Source organism: Leucopleurus acutus (genome assembly GCF_964270905.1).
Source record: "Leucopleurus acutus genome assembly, chromosome: 16".
In the NCBI taxonomy this organism is placed as follows: domain Eukaryota; kingdom Metazoa; phylum Chordata; class Mammalia; order Artiodactyla; family Delphinidae; genus Leucopleurus; species Leucopleurus acutus.
The window spans coordinates 61,418,631-61,436,144 of NC_139158.1; the positions used below are offsets into that span (position 1 = coordinate 61,418,631).

Sequence of the window (17,514 nt, forward strand, 5' to 3'; positions counted from 1 at the left end):
TTCTCACGGGCCAGGATTGAGTCACATGCCCATGTCTACTTCTATTACTGATTGGCCAGACTTGGTCACAGACCCACCCCTACAGCCAGAGGTTGAAGTCAGCTTTACCGCAATCCATGGGTAGAGAATGGGGGAAGGGTGGTTCCCAAAGAAAACTGGGGAGCTGTTGTCAAAAGAAGGAGGAGTAGATGCTACTCAGGAAAGAACTATAGCTGTTCCCTTCAGAGAACTTATCATCCAACATCTCACTTCATATTTGGGGAAAATGAGGCCCAGAGAGAGGCTGGGACTTGCCTGAGGTCACACAGTGAGTCTGTGGCAGAGGTGGGACCAAACTCCAGGGCTCCTCTCCCCCAGCCCTCACAAGCCTCTGCTTGAGCCTAAAAGCTCCTAGAAAGCCATGTCCCGCCCAATCCACAGGATGCACAGGCAGGACCTGGGCTTGGCTCTGAGAGTTCAGGAGGCGGCTCTGAGGCCTCCATAGCCAGCACGGTGACCATGGGAGGCAGCCAGGCCAAGCAAGCTGGACTTTCTCATTTCCCTTCCATGCAGCACCTGCAGGAGCTGAGGGGACGAGGAGCCGGTTTCAGGTCCCAGGAGTTCAGCAGTGACCTGAGCAAGTGTCTGTGTCAGGGATCAGCTGTTCTAAGTTAGTCTGGGGCCAGGCAGGCCACTTCTGCTCTCAGAGCCTGGTTTCGAATCAGATTAGACAAGAAACATGTGTTTTCAGAAATTTTAAAAAGCCTTTCACATCTCTGTCCCACAAGCTTGAGAAGCAAGTGCCTTCTATCATACAGGGAAGAAAATGAGGCTCAGAGAGGGGAAGTGACTTACTCAAGGTTACGCAGCCAGTCAGTGGCAGAACTGGGATCCAAACCCAAGTATTCAGACCCCAAGTTTGACCTTCATTCCACTACATTGGTTGGTCTCAAATTTTAGTATGATAAGAATCTCCTAAAGAATTGTTAGAAATGCAGATTCCAGGCCTGCATCCCCAGAAACTCTAGTTCATTCAATCCAGAGTGTGGCCCAGGAATATGCAAGAATCAGTGAGGACTCTTTGGGTACAAGTGGCAGAAATCCAACTCAAACTGGCTTAGGCAAAATTGAGAATTTACTTGCTCGTGAATTACAAAAATTCTGAGGTTGGGAAGTTTTAGGCATAGCTGGATCCAGGTGTTCAAACATGTCTTCAGGAATCACATTGTCTCCATTGTTCAGCTCTGCTGTCCTTTGTGATGGCTTCAGTCAAAGGCAGTCCCTCCCTTCATGATGTCAGGATGGCTCCCAAGAGCTCCAGTTTTCTACATCCCTATCTACATCTATACCCACATCTATACCTGCATCCACATCCACAGCTACATCCACATCCACATCTGTAGCTACATCCACATCTATAACTACATCTCCATACACATCCACATCTCCATCTACATCTATACCTACATCTACATCTATACCTACATCCACATCCACATTCATATCTACATCGACGTCCACATCTATACCTACATCTACGTTCACATCCACATCAACGCTTATGGAAAGAGAGTGCCTTTTCCCTAATTTTTCCAGCAAAACCTCAGGGCAGACTCTGCCTCGGCTAGGATCACGTACATACCTATAACTGAACCAAGCACCATTGGTTGTCGGGGAACATGGAATTCTCTAATGGGCTGGGCCCGTATCAAGTTGTCGATCCCTGAAGGCAAGGGTGGGGTAGCCCCCTGAAACCCCACTGAGCGGGAGAAGCTGGGTGCCCAAGGAATATCCAGGCACTGTTATCAGAAAAGGGATGGATGCTGAGGAAGCAAGAGCAAAAAATGTTCACTTTGCCCGGTTCTCAATTAGAATGATCACGGGAATCACCTGAGCCTTGTTAAAACGCACATTCCGATTTGGGAGGTGGGGCCCGAGATTGCATTTCTAACGCCTCCGGTACGAAGATGCTGCTGGTCTTCATGCTGGCCACACTCTGAGTAGCCAGGCACTCTGACATTTCTCACTCAGTTCAAGCAACGGTGCAGCCCCCACTCTGCAGAGAAGCCCTGGGATATATAAACCTCTTCCCTCGCCCTCTCCCCACCCCCATCCCATGGTTTCTAAACCCACCCAAACATCAGCATCATGTATTTGGGGACTACTTGTCAACATACAGCAGACTTTGCTGCCAAATCTCTGTTCATGGTGTTCTCCAGTGACCTTTATAGGATGATCCACATAATAAATTCTCTTTTGAATTTAGTGCTCAAAAAATATTTGTTTCTCTCAGTAAATTGCCATGCTTCCTGGGATTTTATGTTAACAATGTACAAATTGCCATTTTTATCTTGGCTGCTAGGAAACTCAGAGATAAATCTACTACTCAATGGCAGTAGCAGTAGCACCCTAGGCTTCTGGTTCAATAATCTTTCCTTTCTAAATGGTGTAGCATAACCCTTTTTGAGTCTTGAAGTGCTCTGTATATGGTTTAATATTATAAGCTCCCTCAAATCCTTTTTGAAAGTCAGTCCTTCTTTGGAACATTCTTGAGTTTCCCCCAATCTTTATTGAAATCCTTCCCATTCTTCAAAACCCAACTCATTATCCTGCTGCTCAATTATTATAAACAGGTTGTTTTTCCTATGAACAAACTAATACACATGTTAGTGGCAGAACCCGGATATATATTCATTTTACAAAATGGCTTGATATTATATATGTTTTGCAGTTTGCTTTTCTCACTCAGTAAGTATTGTAGCAGTCTTTGCATGGCTCTGACTGTCCTTGCCAATGCCTAACAGCTTCTTGGGAATGTAGTTCTGTATGTCCAGTCTTCCCATCCCAACTGGAGCAGGAACCAGGTCCTGATGCTTTTACTTTGGCCTGACCACATAAAGCGTGGGCTCTGGGCATGTATTTACTCACTAACGGTGCATTATGCTCCTACCGTGTGCCAGGGAGGCACTGAGCTAAGCGCTGAGGGACACAGACATGAACAAGACCAGCCTCTGCTGTGCTGCAGAGATGGAAACTTTCTGTATCTGCACTGCTGAGTACAGTGGCTTGAGCCACAGACAGGTCTTGAGCACGTGAAACACGGCAAGTCCTAGCTGAGAAGTGCTGTACGTGTAAAACACACCCTGGGATGTGAAGACTCAGCATGAAAAAATATATATACATAAAGTATCTCAATGATAATTTTATATTGATTACATGTTAATAATTTTGACATATTGGGAAAAATAAATGCATCTTAAAATTAATTCCCTTGTTTCTTTTTACCTTGAAAAAATGTGGCTGTAGAAAATTTTTAATTATATACGTGGCTCACGTTACATGGCTAGGTCTAGTGGTCGTGAAAATAAGCATTTCTGAGGCCGCTCCAGACCAGGCAGTAGAATGGTTCTCTTGGCTTGGGGGGAAATCACATTTTATGCAAATTTGACTCCTCCTAGTACATCACTTTCAAAAAAAAAAAAACTTTATTGTGCAAAAATTGAACTAACGGGAATTCCCTATTTTAAAAAGTTAACTTCTAGAGTATTGTGGTATCTCTACACTTGTAGGCCAAAGGACTTGCAAACAGTGCTTGCTTTATGCTCCAGGGCAGTGCCACATCTGCTAGGGAATGGAAACGGTTAAGGTTAACATTTCTGTCGCACTTATTGTGTGGCAGACACCTTTACACTTCTCAGCTCATCTGTGATTGCAGCCACCCCGGGAGGTAGAACCCCACCATCCATGGATCATGCGTGTTCATGCCTGGGGAGACCCATCCCTCAAGACCCTGTGGCCATGCTGAATATGTAACTTGATGATGTAAGGCATACCCAATAGGTACTCAGAGAGGTGGAGGGAGCGGCTGCACCTCACACAGCTATGCTCTTCCCAGAACACCCTTAAGTTAATCAAAATATATGAAACGTAATATAATTTTGTCATACAAAACCACACAATATGCTGTTTTATTTCCCACAAGTGTAAACCATATTTATCACAAGTCAGAGAGGTATTGGTTTTTGTTTTCGATGCATACAAGTACATTATAAAGCACTGATTCATTGCAATCATTATTCAAAATAATGATCTAGCGCTCCAGGAGTCTGGATTAGTTCCTTACTTTATTCGCCAAAGGCGAATGAAGCAAAAACCGCTCAAGTCTTGATGTGGTAAACTGTTCCCAGTTCCCACCAGGACAGACAGAAAACATCCTTGTAAATAAAAAGAATCTTAAAAAAATAACTCTCGTTAACCTAGGAATTTGGGGTTATTTCTTCAGCCACAAACACACGTTTATTTTAACAAGATAAGTATAACTGAGTTCTAACTGCTTTAGAAGAAACTTGTGATTGTGTAGAGATGAGGAAGACAGTTACTTCCTTATGTGGCGGCTCACAGCCTATCTTCTCAGCAAATACATGTGCACATTTTGAGAAAAGAAAGAAAAAGTTTCTGCCACTTTAACAATTAAGTTTTGACTCTGATCAGGTAAAAGTGTTTTCTTTAAGTGTCTTTAAATTTGATTAATCCACCAGCAAAGTCTGTCAGCTCTACCTCCAAAATGTCCCCCGAATCTGTCCACTTCTTACCCCCTCCTCAGTAGCCACCACCCCGGGCCAGGCCACCATCATCTCAAGCCTGGACTCCTGCAGTGGACAGGGCTCCCTGCCCTGCTCACTAAAGTCCACACTCCACCGAGCAGCCAGTGGGATTATTTAAAGTACACACTGAACCCTGTCATCCTTCTGCTTGAAACTTTCCATGGTTTCCCATCATCCTTAGAATCAAATCCAAACTCCTCACAACATGGGGCATCCTTGTCACATGCTATCTTCTCTCTGCTGCCTGCGGTCTCCAGTCACACTGGCCTCCTTTCAGTGCCTGATTCTCTTCAATCACATTCCTTTGCACTTGCTGTTCCCTCTGCCTGGAACACTGTTCCCTCAGAGTGTTACATAACTGGCTCCTTTGTGTCCGTCAGGCCCCAGGTCCAATATCACCTCCTGAGAGAGGCCTTCCCCAACCGCCCCGTGTAAAGGGGCCCCGCATAGTTGTTCCTGATCACATCCTCTTTTATCATCCTCACACTTTTCACTAACTGAATTTATCTTGTTATTTATTTGTTACCTGTTTATCGTCTGTGTCTCCCATCCACCTCCAGAGTGAGCTCCGTAAGGGCATGAACTTGCTTGTCTTAATCATGGTTTAGAAGAGTGCTCAGTAAATGTTTGCTGAGTAAATGAATGGTTGAATGACCAGATAAATCCATGAGAGAAAGAAGGGAAGGAAGAAAAAAAGAAAAAGGGGTGGGGGGGAGGGAGGGAAGAAGGAAGGAAGCTGTTAGAAGGCAACTAGAAAATGATGTGAGGAATATGATGACCTTGATTGTTTGAGCCACATTATGTGACCCGATCCTTATCAGTTTATATAAAATGTTGACGTTATATAATGAGAGTATAGTTTTACTTCACCATTTGCTCTGAGCCTGACTCTGTGTTGAGTATTTCCCCACCCACGTGCTTTCTCGTCCTCCCAACGCCCGGCGAGTAGGTCGTATTATTATCCCCACTTTGCTGATGAGGAACTGAGACTGGGGAGCAGGGGGCATGGTAAGTGAGCTGCTAGCTGGGGAGGGAGGGGTCAAGCGTCAGCTCAGGCTTTCTGACCCCAGAGCTGGCAGCTCCCCCCCCCCCCGCCCCCGCACTCTGCTCTGAGGCTCCGCCTGTTGAATTTCATTGATCATCACGATTTATTCTCTGAATAAACTCCCCATCGCAGGGGTCCTTGGTAGCATGACTATGACAGCTTGTCAGCTCTGTGTGGGTGCGGGCCAGACGTGGTGTGGGGAAGCCCAGAGATGACAAGGGCAGAGTGAGCTCCACGTGGCCAGGGTGGGGTGAGGGGGGCAGAGAGGGGGAGGGGAGACAGGGAAGGTGACAGGGTGCCAGCCTGGGAACACGGGGTCTAGAGCCCAGCATCAAAGACTCCCCCGTGTGGGGCTCAGAGCAAGCGGGGCTCGTCTCCCTTCTCTCTACCACAGGATGGGGTGTGTGAAGTCCAGGTTCCTCAGGGATGGAGGCAAGGTCTCAAAAACGGAGCCCAACACCAGCCCACACAGCGCTTTGTATGTGCCGGATCCCACGTCCTCGGGCAAGCGGGTGAGTTGGGGAAGAAAGGGGAGACCGACGGCAGCCTGGGGGCTGCCCCAACCTGCCCTCACCGCTTCCTGTTTTCCCAAGGGCGAGCAGGGTCAGCCTGGGGTGAAATGGAGCTTACCGGTCGCCAGCAGGTCCCTGGTTCCCCAGGATACACCTGCACCAAGCACCCAGGGCAGGGATGTCACTGCCCCTTGTCCCACTGCCCAAGCCTTGGCCCATCAGCCTGGGTGACCAGGTCCCAGGGGGCATGGCCGGCCTCACACCTAGGAAGTACCATAAGCAGTACTGAGAGTAATGAGTGAGCAGGTTAGTGACAACAGCAGTTGAAGTAATGACAGGAATGATGACAGTATCAGCATCATGGCAGTAACTGTAATAACAATGGTAGCAATAACAGTAACAACAATACTAGTGGGAATATAACAGCAATAGCAGTAGGAACAAAAGCAGAAAGAGTAAATGAGAGAAGTGGTAATGCTAGCAGAGGTTATTTGCTTACTTCTCTTACACTTCTACAGAGCTTACGATGAACCAAGCCCTACCTTAAGTGCATTACTGTTACTAACACCTTTAATCCTCACAACAGTGCTCTTGTAGGTCACAATTTATATTATACCCATTTTACAGATGAGACACAGAGAGATTAAATAACTTGCTGAAGACCACCTGGTTGTAAGGATTGAAACTTGGGCAGTGCAGGTTCCAATGTCCCAGGGGTAGGAACAAGAGTAACAGAGCCAAATGCTAGTGACAGGAACAGTAGTCATGGTGGCAATAGTGGGGGTCCTGGGAGCAGTAGTTGCCATAGAAGTAGCCCCACTAGTAATGGTAGTTGTGATCGTCAGAAGAGCCGTAGCAGTAGCAATAGTAGTGATTACAATAACCGTACTAGTAAAGGGACAACAGTACTAAGAGCAGCAATAACAGTTGTAATAATCATTACTGTTCTTTGAAAACCTACTATGTTCCGGGCACTGGAGTGAGGTATTTCTGTTCATTAATCCTCACCAAAAACTGAGGCTGGAGTTACTTTACTTTACAGCCAGACTGACTGAGGCTCAAAGAGGTTAAATGGCTCCCCTGGGCTCATACCGCTGGGAAGCAGCAGAGCTGGGTCTTCCTAAACTCAAGGCTAGGTTCTCTCTCCTATAGGATCCTTTTGTCCATCCCCTTACCTGAGGCTGTCCAGGAAGGACAGCCTCTGCTCGCTGCCTGCAGAGGCAGGGGTGCACTCTTTCCTGGTGCCCCTTAGAAGGTTCTTCCTTGTATTGAAGGGAGGCATATTACCCCATAAACCTTACTCCTGGATCACACACCTGCCCCTTAGTCCTGCCCCAAACACATGGAAATGGGAGAAGACTGGAATATTCACCTCCCTCCTTCTGACACTTGACATCTATTAATACAGCCTGAGGTTACACGAGATCCTGAGCTGACATCCTAAACCCTAAGTCACTCCCAGGTCTGCTTCTCACCTGGCCTGCATGTCCCGGGGCCCTTTCTGTGGCCAGGGCTCCAGGTTCTCAGGTTCTCTGAGGCCTTCTGGCTTGTCAGCAGTGGGAAGCAGAGGATTTTCTCCCACCAGTTTCTGGCTGTTCTCTCTGAGCATCAGGTTTAAGGGACGCTATTATCAGCCATTCACTGTTCCCCTCATTCAGAGCACTGGTTCAGCAGTAAGTTAGTAACTGAGAAAGGGTTCCCAGGTCATATCAGTTTGCAAAACACTGGGCCAAACACTCCTTCCCTGTAGGACTCAGAGCCTTTATAAATCTTTGTAATGGGCTTTGTGACTCTCCCCAAAAAGGATATACTTCTTAGTGTTTCCCAAACCTATTTCTTTAAATTAATGTTTACTTATGTGTGTAACACACAAATTCATTCTCCTTGAAGATAAAAATCACAGATTTCAGTGAAAGCTACAGTCTCTGCTGACCAATGCCCCCCTCCCTAGAAATACCACACCCTACCTCAGAGGTATCAGCTGTTGTCAGTTTGGCATGGAACCTTGCAAACCTTTTTCCATGAATTTACACTCACATGTGTACAGTATGTGTCCACAGCAAGTGTTTAGGATGTTTGAGTATGTGTTTTATACCAATGTATCATATTTACCATTCTGAAGAACTAGCTTTGTTTACTCAACAATATATCTTTGAGGTCTCATTGTGTCAGGAAGGAAGCGGCCTCCCTTTTATAAGGGCTGCTTAGAGCACCACAGTGTAGGAACCAATTCCTCTTTGGACAGACACTTATGTTGTTTCACATACATAGTGGAGCCTTTATTCATGGGCCACGTTGGTAGACCTAGGGTTTCTTCAAACATAGCTTGGAAAACACTGATCTGGACCAAGCCCCTCACTGTATGTCGAGGGGAAGGCACAAGTACGTCCCCCAGTATGTCCAAGGCTGAAGGCAGAGCCTACAACCCAAGAGACCTGCATCCTTGTGCTGGCTGTGCCCCTAATGTGCTGTGTTACCTTGGGCACTTCCCAGCCCTCTCTGGGCCTCCTCCCATGACTCACGGGGCTGGGATATCCTTTTTGACACAGACCTTCCATGGCTACACACACACTGTTGGATTCATCCCCTTCTCCCATTTCTTCCCCACAGTGGCCTGACAGTAGCAACGGCAACCCACCAGGGTCCACAGAGGGTAAGTAGCTGGCAAGCACGTGTAGTGGAGTCATGTTATGTAGCGGATTAGGTTAGGTTCTCAGTCAGAGCTTGAGGCAAAAATCCCAAACAGTCAAAACCACTCTTGAAAATCCCATAAATTTCCCCCAAAGTACTTAGTACAACCTATTGTTTTTCTATAATGTTGTTTCATAACATGAACAAAACTCGGTTAGCTTTAAACTCAAGAATCGCAGCTGGCATGGCAAGATGCTTACTTATATCATGAGACAGACACATCAAGGGGTCCAGGGCTGGGTGCCAGGTGTTGGGGTGGGAAACACCCAGGACTGTGAGTGTGCTCAGATAAAGCCTCACCATCCCACATGTCTCTCTTCCCAGCAGGTTCTGAGGAGATCATTGTGGTTGCCTTGTATGATTACGAGGCCATTCACCATGAAGACCTCAGTTTCCAGAAGGGGGACGAGATGGTGGTCCTGGAAGAGTGAGTCCCCATTCCACTCCCCTCTAAGACATACCTATCTCCAATACTCAGTTTTGCTCTCTGGTGCTTCAGTAAAGGACCTGATAAACTATATTACACTAGGGTGTAAATGACTGATGAGAACCTGATCGTAATAAAGGAAGAAGAGTTTGCTGTTAACCTGGCTTACAGCCACAGTAAAGGGGCTTGCATACTTGCTAATGGCACATCCAGGCAAGGATGGACAGTAGAAAGTGCTTTCTCAGGGAAGCCTTCCTTGGACTCCTATGATTAAGCTGCAGCCTTACCTATGGACCAGACCCTGCTGAGGTGACTTTGCATTCAGAAATCCATGGATCTCTGAGCTTGCTACCTCCAATCTCCTACCATCTTCACCATCAGTGGATGTAGCGTCTAGTATGTCCTGGGGCCCAAGGATGGGAGTGGTTATGCTTGGTCAGACTCCTGAGCCCACTCCTTCTGGCTCTCAGCCCCAACGAGCCACTGTGAGTCTGCCATGGGCATAGGGCCCCACCTTACATATGGCTAATAAGGCCAAGGCCACAAGTCCAGGGAATAAGAGTGAGGCCACAAACCTAGGACTCTGAATGCAGGTACAGGGCTTGATTCTAGCCCTGGGCGGACCTTCAGAGGCACAGTGGGGATTGTTGTAAAGGTATTTACCTTAACGGGGTGAAGGCTGGGAGCGGAGACAGTAGTGGCCCTGCCCTTCACCCTACCGGCTTCCTGGTGTTGGGGGTATTCCAGGCCAAGGCTGGGGGGCCCAAGAGGACCAGGAGTGGTCCTCCTGCCCTCTGACCCCTTTGCTTCCTCCTGTCCCTCAGATCTGGGGAGTGGTGGAGAGCACGATCCCTGGCTACCCGGAAAGAGGGCTACATCCCAAGCAACTACGTTGCCCGAGTCAACTCTCTGGAGACAGAAGAGTGAGTGTTCTATTTCCCCGCCCTCCAGAAGGAAGCATGAACAGAGCCAGCCTTGCTCCTGCCTCAGGGCCTTTGCACTCACTGTCACCCCTGCCTGGCACACTCTTCCTAGGGCTCTTTGCCTGGCTGGCTCCTTCTTATCTTTCCAGTCTCAGAGAGGCCTTCCCGGTCTCAAGCAGGTCCCCTCTGAGATTCTCTCTCTCTCATGGAAACCCATTTTACTCCCTTCTAGACACTTCTCACTAGCAAAAATGATCTTGTTTCCTTGGTTGTTCACGGGTTCGCTGTCTGCCTCCTGCACCTTGAGAACCACTGACCTAAATGCCTATGTGAGTCTTACGCTCCTGGGTTCTTGTGTCTGCATCAAGAAACTGCTCACAGAGGCTGCCTCTGGGGAGGGCAGCTGGGGCACTGGAATCAGCGTGAGATGAGATCTTATTTCCTCATCTGCCTTGAAATAGGCAATATTTTCAAATGTTTCAAAATGCAAATGGTGCAGAAGGACCTAGGATAAAGAGTGAAAAGTGTTCCTCCCACCCTATCCCCACCCAGCTACTTCCCTTCCAGAAGCAACCAGTTTCTTGTACGTCCTCCCAAATGCTTTATACTTGATTAAGAAAATACATATATCTCCCTCCATTTTACACAAGTGGCAGATTGAACGCACACTGTTCTACTCCTTTCGTTCAGCTCTTCCGTGCAGCACCTACAGTATCCTCCTTTTCACAGCTGCAGTGTCTGTCACGTAGATGCCCCACTATCCCCTGCCAGCGGTCACTTAAGCTGCTTCCAGTCTTGTGCTGCGGTGAATCTCCTTGCGTATATGTCACTTCCTCCTGTGCAAGATCGGTGGGATAACTTCCTAGGGATGGAATCGCCAGGGAGATAGCTCTTACTCTGTACCCTTTAACATTGCTTGAACATTTTACCATGGCATGAATTACTTCACCAAATGAGAGCAAAGAAGGCAAGTGGGAGGTGTAGAATGGTGACTAAGACCTTGGGCTCTGGAGTTAGACTGCCTGGCTTTGAATCCTGCCCCCACCACTTCCTAGCTCTATGACGCCAGGCAAGTTACTTGCTTTCTCTGTTCCTCAGTTTCCTCATCTATAAAGTGGGGATAATAAAGGCAATGATTCCACAGAGTTGTTGGGTGGGTAACAAGAACTTGAGGAATGTCAGCTGTCTGTCTCCCCAGTTGATAGCAGAGGAAACAGGAGTCCAGAGAGGGAAAGCGACGTGCTCAAAATCACACAGCAGATTTGTGGCAGGGTCAAGGCCAGCTGACCTCTGGTCTGAGGTTTTTCCATCACAGCCCATGAACTACTCCTCAGGGAACGGGTTTGTTTGCTGCTGCTTGAATTTTTCCACCCAAGATCCCAAACATCCAGGGAGTATGAAGAAAAGGTCCAAGGATATGGTCCCAAGTAGAAAATCATTTGAAATCTCGCCTTTTATCTTAGAAATGCATGCCGACTTTATATTCACTCTGTATCCACAGAGGAGGATGAACTGTGGCAGTAACAGAGCTCAGCCCTCACTCACGTGGGCCTCCAAGACCCTGAAAAGATGGTCAAATGTTCTTGTGAAATTTGGAGAAGCAAGATTTTTGACCACAGTTGGTTAAGACTGCTGTATTTTTCCACCCAATCTTTCTGTTCATCACCTTATCCCTCCCATTGGATGGTGCTGGAATGACCACGAGCATTTTGTATTTGTAACGCTGTGTTACTTTTCTTGAAGAAAGCTCCCCAAATTGCATGAGTTTCAGCCTCAGCAAACTGGATTCACCAGTTTGGTAAAATGTCTGTTTTAATGTTAAAATATTAAAAGAATGGTTGTTTTCCCCAAAAGGATCTGAGTAAAATTGACCCCGCAGGAAGCCTGGCCCTCAGAATCCTGGTGCCGGGCAAGAGCGCTGAGAGCCAGCCAGGACTGTCCGCCACGGGTTCACACGCTGCACCCCCCTCCCCTCCAGGTGGTTCTTCAAGGGCATCAGCCGGAAGGATGCAGAGCGCCAACTCCTGGCCCCTGGCAATGTGCTGGGCTCCTTCATGATGCGGGACAGTGAGACCACCAAAGGTGATGCAGGCCCTCCCAGCCCTGTGTCCCTGCCCACCCACCCCTACCCCACGGGGAATGCTCTGGGGGATGGGGGCCTGAACAACTCACCAGCCCACCGCGGCTTCCAAGCTTCCTCCTGCCCTTTGCTCAAGCCTAGTTTGGGCCTTCTCAGCCCCCAGAGCTGCCGGCTTAGGCCAATGGAAGTAGGAGGCAGCGACCGCCCCTAAAAACAACATCCTGCTTGTATTCTTTTAAATATCCATCAAAATATATCTTGTCCCTAGACCTGACTCTTCCCTCTCTCCATACGGAAATGGGTGGCCTCCTCCCAAAGGAGGGCCTTCGCTGGGACCCTGCTTAAAATAGCTCCTTTGAGGTATTTGGAAGTTTTGATGTTGGAGGCCTGCTCTCTGAAATTTCTGTGCTGTGAGGGTGGCTTTGTGCCGGGTCATCGCACAGGAGGCAAGAGCAGTGCCCCAAAACAGTGCGTAACTCAAACTGACATCAACTGAGGCCAGTTTTCCCAAAGGAATGAATGTAAGTAGGAGTCTCGTGATTTCGGATTTCACACACAGAGTGGACCTTTACTACGGTGTTTAGTCTCAAGACTGCCTGGTTCAAAGAAATCAGTAAATTGCGTGAAGTGTGACCTCACAGTACCCTGGGCAGTTTTGGGGCCAACAATCGAAGGCATCTGTGTGACCTTCTACTCACTCCCCAGGTATCTGAACTGGGGAAGCCTGAATGTGGCTAGAACACCACTCAAAATCAGTGTTTTGGGTCAGTGAATATTTAGGCTTTATTTCCTCCCACCCAACAAGCCCCTTTTCAGCCCCCAGAGGAAAAGAAATGGACAAAAAGGTAAAGCCGTACACAGCCCTCGGCTTCTCTTCTCCCGCTGGGCCATCCTGCACACAGGGGCAGACCTACGGGGCAGGAAGGTGAGCTTGGGCTACTGTCACAGCCCTCAGAGGTGGGGGCATAGGTGGGTTCGCCGAGTTAATAAAACTTGCAGCACAAGTGCCCCAAATCCTATCCTGCGTCTTCTTGGATTCTGCTTCTCCCCACCCAGCATCGGCCAAACCAGCCTCACCTTGACTGGGCAGAGTGGCTAAGAGTGGGGGTCCCAGAGCCTGCTGCCTAGGTTTGACTCCCAGCTCTGCTACTTACAAGCTGTGTGACTGTGGGTGAGTTACTTCACCTCCCTGGACCTCAGTCTCCTCATCTATAAAATTGTGGTGATAAAGAACCTCTACCTTGTGGGGTTATTCATTCACTATAGTGAATAATATCATTTATCATAATACATATAACTATAATTCATTATAATGAATATTATTCCTATTCATTCATTTTTTCTTTCATTCATTTTTTATTCAGACAAGGTTCTTAGTGGCTAGCATGTATGATCAACTGTTATTCATGCAACAGTTTAAACCTCCCCCAAATCCTATGACATGGTGCTACTGTGGTAGAGAAAACTGAGAGACAGAGAGGCTAACAACTTGCCCAAGGACACTCAGCTCACAAATGGCAGAACCGTGGCCGTGGACTGAAAGACGTGTGTGTTTCTGGTCTCTGTGATGCCATGTGTATTAGGTTCCTACTGCTGTTGTAACAAATTACCACAAGCTTAGTGGCTTAAAGCGAGATAAATTTATGATGTTACAGTTCTGGGGGTCAGAATTCTGAAATCAGTCTCACTGGGCTCAAGTTAAAGTGTCCGCAGGACTGGTCCCTTCTGGAGGCTTCACAAAAGAATCTGTTTCTTTGCCTTTTTCAGCTTCTAGAGGCCACCAGCATTCCTTGCCTCATAGCCCCTTTCTCACATCTCTCCAACCTCAACTTTCCATCTTCATATATCCTAATTTGACCTTCTTACTTCCTCTTATAAGGACCCTTGTGATTACACTGGGCCTACCTGGATAATCCAGGATGATTTCCCTATCTCCAGATCCTTAACTGAATCACATCTGCAAAACCCCTTTTACCATGTAAGGGAATATATGCACAGGTGTCAGGGATTAGAACACGGACATCTTGGGAGCTGTTACTCAGCCTGCCACAGCATGTAATGTTTACACTTACATTTCAATGTTTGTACTGTAATAATTGAACTGGATATTTTTGTGTGTGTTTTATCTTTTTGCTTGTTTGTTTCTAAAGAGCGTTTCTACCAAACTGGTGTGGTATCTTGGCTTTTGTGATTGATAGACAGATAGATAGATAGATGATAGGAAGAAAAAGAGATAATAGTGAAGATGATGACAGCCAACATTTAATGAGTGTTTACATCCTGAGTACAAGCATTACTTCTTTTAACCATCAGGCAATGTGATGGGGTGAGGAGGTATGACCAATCCCATTTTACAGATGAGAAAACTGAGGCCCAGAGAAGTGACGTGGTCACTTGTCCAAGGTCTCACAGCTGGACATGGAGCAGCCTGAGAAGCACCCAGGAAGCCTGACTCCACAGCCCACTCCTACCCTGTACTCCACTGAGCAGGTGCCAGGACGGTGCCAGTAGTGGCCTTCCAGAGTGTCAGGTTGCTGACACAAGGCGGCAGGCCTCCGAGAGTCCACTCCTGAGGGGTTTCTCTCTGGCCCACGCAGGGAGCTACTCTTTGTCCGTGCGAGACTACGACCCCCAGCACGGGGACACAGTGAAACATTATAAGATCCGGACGCTGGACAAAGGGGGCTTCTACATCTCCCCCCGGAGCACCTTCGGCAGCCTGCAGGAGCTGGTGGCCCACTACAAGAGTGAGTCCTGGGGGTTCCCTGGCGATCCAGTGGTTAAGACTCCGCGCTTTTAATACAGGGGGTGCAGGTTCAATCCCTGATCAGGAAACTAAGATCCCACATGCTGTGGGACACAGCCAAACAAACAAAAAAGAGTAAGTCCTACTGGGGCTGCCTTCCAACCGGGGGCCCGAGTGGGTGGGCCTGTCTCCCAGGAATCCTGGTCAAGTGTGCACTGCAGCCTCTGAGGCCTGATGATGCTTCCTCCCCAGACAAATAGTTGCTTCGGATTCTCCTGAAGGCCTTTTGAGCAGGAGGGCAGAGGGGGCATCTCGTCATGCTCTTTTCTCTTGGGGATGTCCCTGATAGGGCGACCCTTTGGAACATGGGCCAGATACAGTGGACCGGGTGGGGCAGCCCCCAAGGGGAAGCCTGTGGCTGGCCTGGAGCAGGCTGCCCTCAGCTGATCAGGGGCTCTATTCCAGAGGGGAGCGACGGACTCTGCCAGAAGTTGACGGTGCCCTGCATGTCCTCCAAACCCCAGAAGCCTTGGGAGAAAGATGCCTGGGAGATCCCCCGGGAGTCCCTCAGGCTGGAGAAGAAACTTGGAGCTGGCCAGTTTGGGGAAGTCTGGATGGGTAAGGACCCAGGGCCAGAGTGGGGAGGGGAAGGAGGGGAGAGGGAGGTCCTTGCTTTCAGGAACAGCCTGAGGCAAAGTGGGAATGCCACCCAGGGCAGAGGGGAGATTTGAATAATAACCATAAAGGAGCAATTCTTCAGTTCCTCTCTGATAGCAAAACAAATTGTCCTGCCATGCAAACACTGATTTGCCTTTGAGGCCAGGCCTGTTGGGGTCAAACACTTTCTTCTGGGAAGTAGGAGTCCTAGATGAGGAATCTGCTCCCTCATATGGAGCTGGGACAGTCTATTAGTAGGGTGTTGACATAACCTGAACATCTCTTAGGATGATGAAAATTAAGAATGGGAAAGAATATAGGACTTCCCTGGTGGTCCAGTGGTTAAGACTCTGTGCTTCCAATGCAGGGGGTAGGGGTTTCGATCCCCGGTTGGGGAACTAAGATCCCACATGCCATGCAGCATGGCAAAAAAAAAAAAAAAAGAAAGGGTAAGTATAACTGGAGATTTCCAGGTGAGTTCAGTGTTGGCCGCTGACGAACAAGCTGTTCTGAGCACCTGCCGTGTGTCCAGCGCCATGCTAGGGCATTGTGGAGCACCAAAAAGTCATATTCCACCCCTGCTGTCCTGCCTCTAACAACCTAAGAATAGCAAAGCCTGCTTTGCAGGACTGTGGGTTAGACACGATGCCTGGCCCAGTGCCTGGCGCCCCCCCATTGTGTTTATACTCCACCACATTCCAAATGCGAGTGAAGACAACTTACAGATATGCAAACAATTCAGCCAGAAAAAAATAAGGTTAAAATCCACCTATTTTAACTATATTTATTGAGAGCCTACTATGTGCCAGGCACTGAATAAGAGAATGTGGCAGAGAGAGTATGGAGAGGAAGGTAAGACAGATTGGGCTGATGAGGTTGGAAAACAAAAAATATTATATGAGGCCTTAGACTCTTACTACAGGAAGACCTCAACTCTGGATTAGAGCTTCCTGGCAGCCAAGGCACACATGGAAACACAAGCAACAACGAGATTTACAAGATCAACAAGATGAAGCAGGGAAGGAGTAGGGTGAGGTGAGGGAACAGCATGTGCAAAGTCCCTGTGGTGGGAAGGGGAGTTGGCTGCTTGGGGGACTGAAGGATACGCAGGCTGATTGGTGCATAAAAGGTAAGGGGGGTGTTGGTGGATGATGAGGCAAGGTGGGCAAGGCCAGATCATGCAGGGCCTTACGGACCATGATGAAACTGGTATTTCTTTTGAGAGCAGTGTTAAGATTAAATAAACCATTTTAAGCAAAGATAGTATGTGTATGAATGTCTGACAAAACAAAGGTAGGTGTGTGAGTGAGTGACATAATCTGAGTGATGTTTTAAGGTTATTCTTTAATCCCTGAAAGAGCCTTTGCAGATGAGGAAACCACAGTTCAAAGAGGTTGAGTGACTTGCCCAAGGGCACACAGCTAGGTAGTGGTAAACCGGCCCTCCAACCCACATCTGTCTAAGGCCAAAGCCCATGTCTCCCCTTCTCTCTCTAAGGGCTGAGATGGGCAGGGAAGGCATCCTGGAGGAGGCAGGTCTGCACCCGGGTCTTCCAGAACTGTGGGGAAAGAGCAGTGGGTCCTGACCACCTTTCCTGCTCCCTGTTCCACTCCAGCCACCTACAACAAGCACACCAAGGTGGCCGTGAAGACGATGAAGCCCGGGAGCATGTCTGTGGACGCGTTCCTGGCAGAAGCCAACCTGATGAAAACTCTGCAGCACGACAAGCTGGTGAAGCTGCATGCCGTGGTCACAGAGGAGCCCATCTACATCATCACAGAGTTCATGGCCAAAGGTGCCACATGCTGGGAGCGGGGGATGCGGGCTGTGGCTCCTCCGGGTCAATTGCA

At 48.2% G+C, this 17,514-nt stretch overlaps 1 protein-coding gene across 2 annotated transcripts in view; it reads left to right on the forward strand.

Moving 5' to 3' along the window:
- HCK (HCK proto-oncogene, Src family tyrosine kinase) overlaps nucleotides 1–17,514 on the forward strand; it is a 39,012-nt gene that overhangs the window by 8,668 nt on the left and 12,830 nt on the right. The window contains exons 2-9 of one of the 2 annotated variants that reach the window (XM_082857415.1): nucleotides 6,023–6,140; nucleotides 8,751–8,793; nucleotides 9,156–9,258; nucleotides 10,083–10,181; nucleotides 12,160–12,263; nucleotides 14,859–15,008; nucleotides 15,473–15,625; nucleotides 17,280–17,459. In XM_082857415.1, the coding sequence (XP_082713541.1) occupies nucleotides 6,024–6,140; nucleotides 8,751–8,793; nucleotides 9,156–9,258; nucleotides 10,083–10,181; nucleotides 12,160–12,263; nucleotides 14,859–15,008; nucleotides 15,473–15,625; nucleotides 17,280–17,459 (949 nt within the window). In that variant the 5' untranslated portion in view covers nucleotide 6,023. The remainder of the gene's footprint in view (nucleotides 1–6,022; nucleotides 6,141–8,750; nucleotides 8,794–9,155; nucleotides 9,259–10,082; nucleotides 10,182–12,159; nucleotides 12,264–14,858; nucleotides 15,009–15,472; nucleotides 15,626–17,279; nucleotides 17,460–17,514) is intronic. The other variant, XM_082857416.1, reaches the window with a different exon arrangement.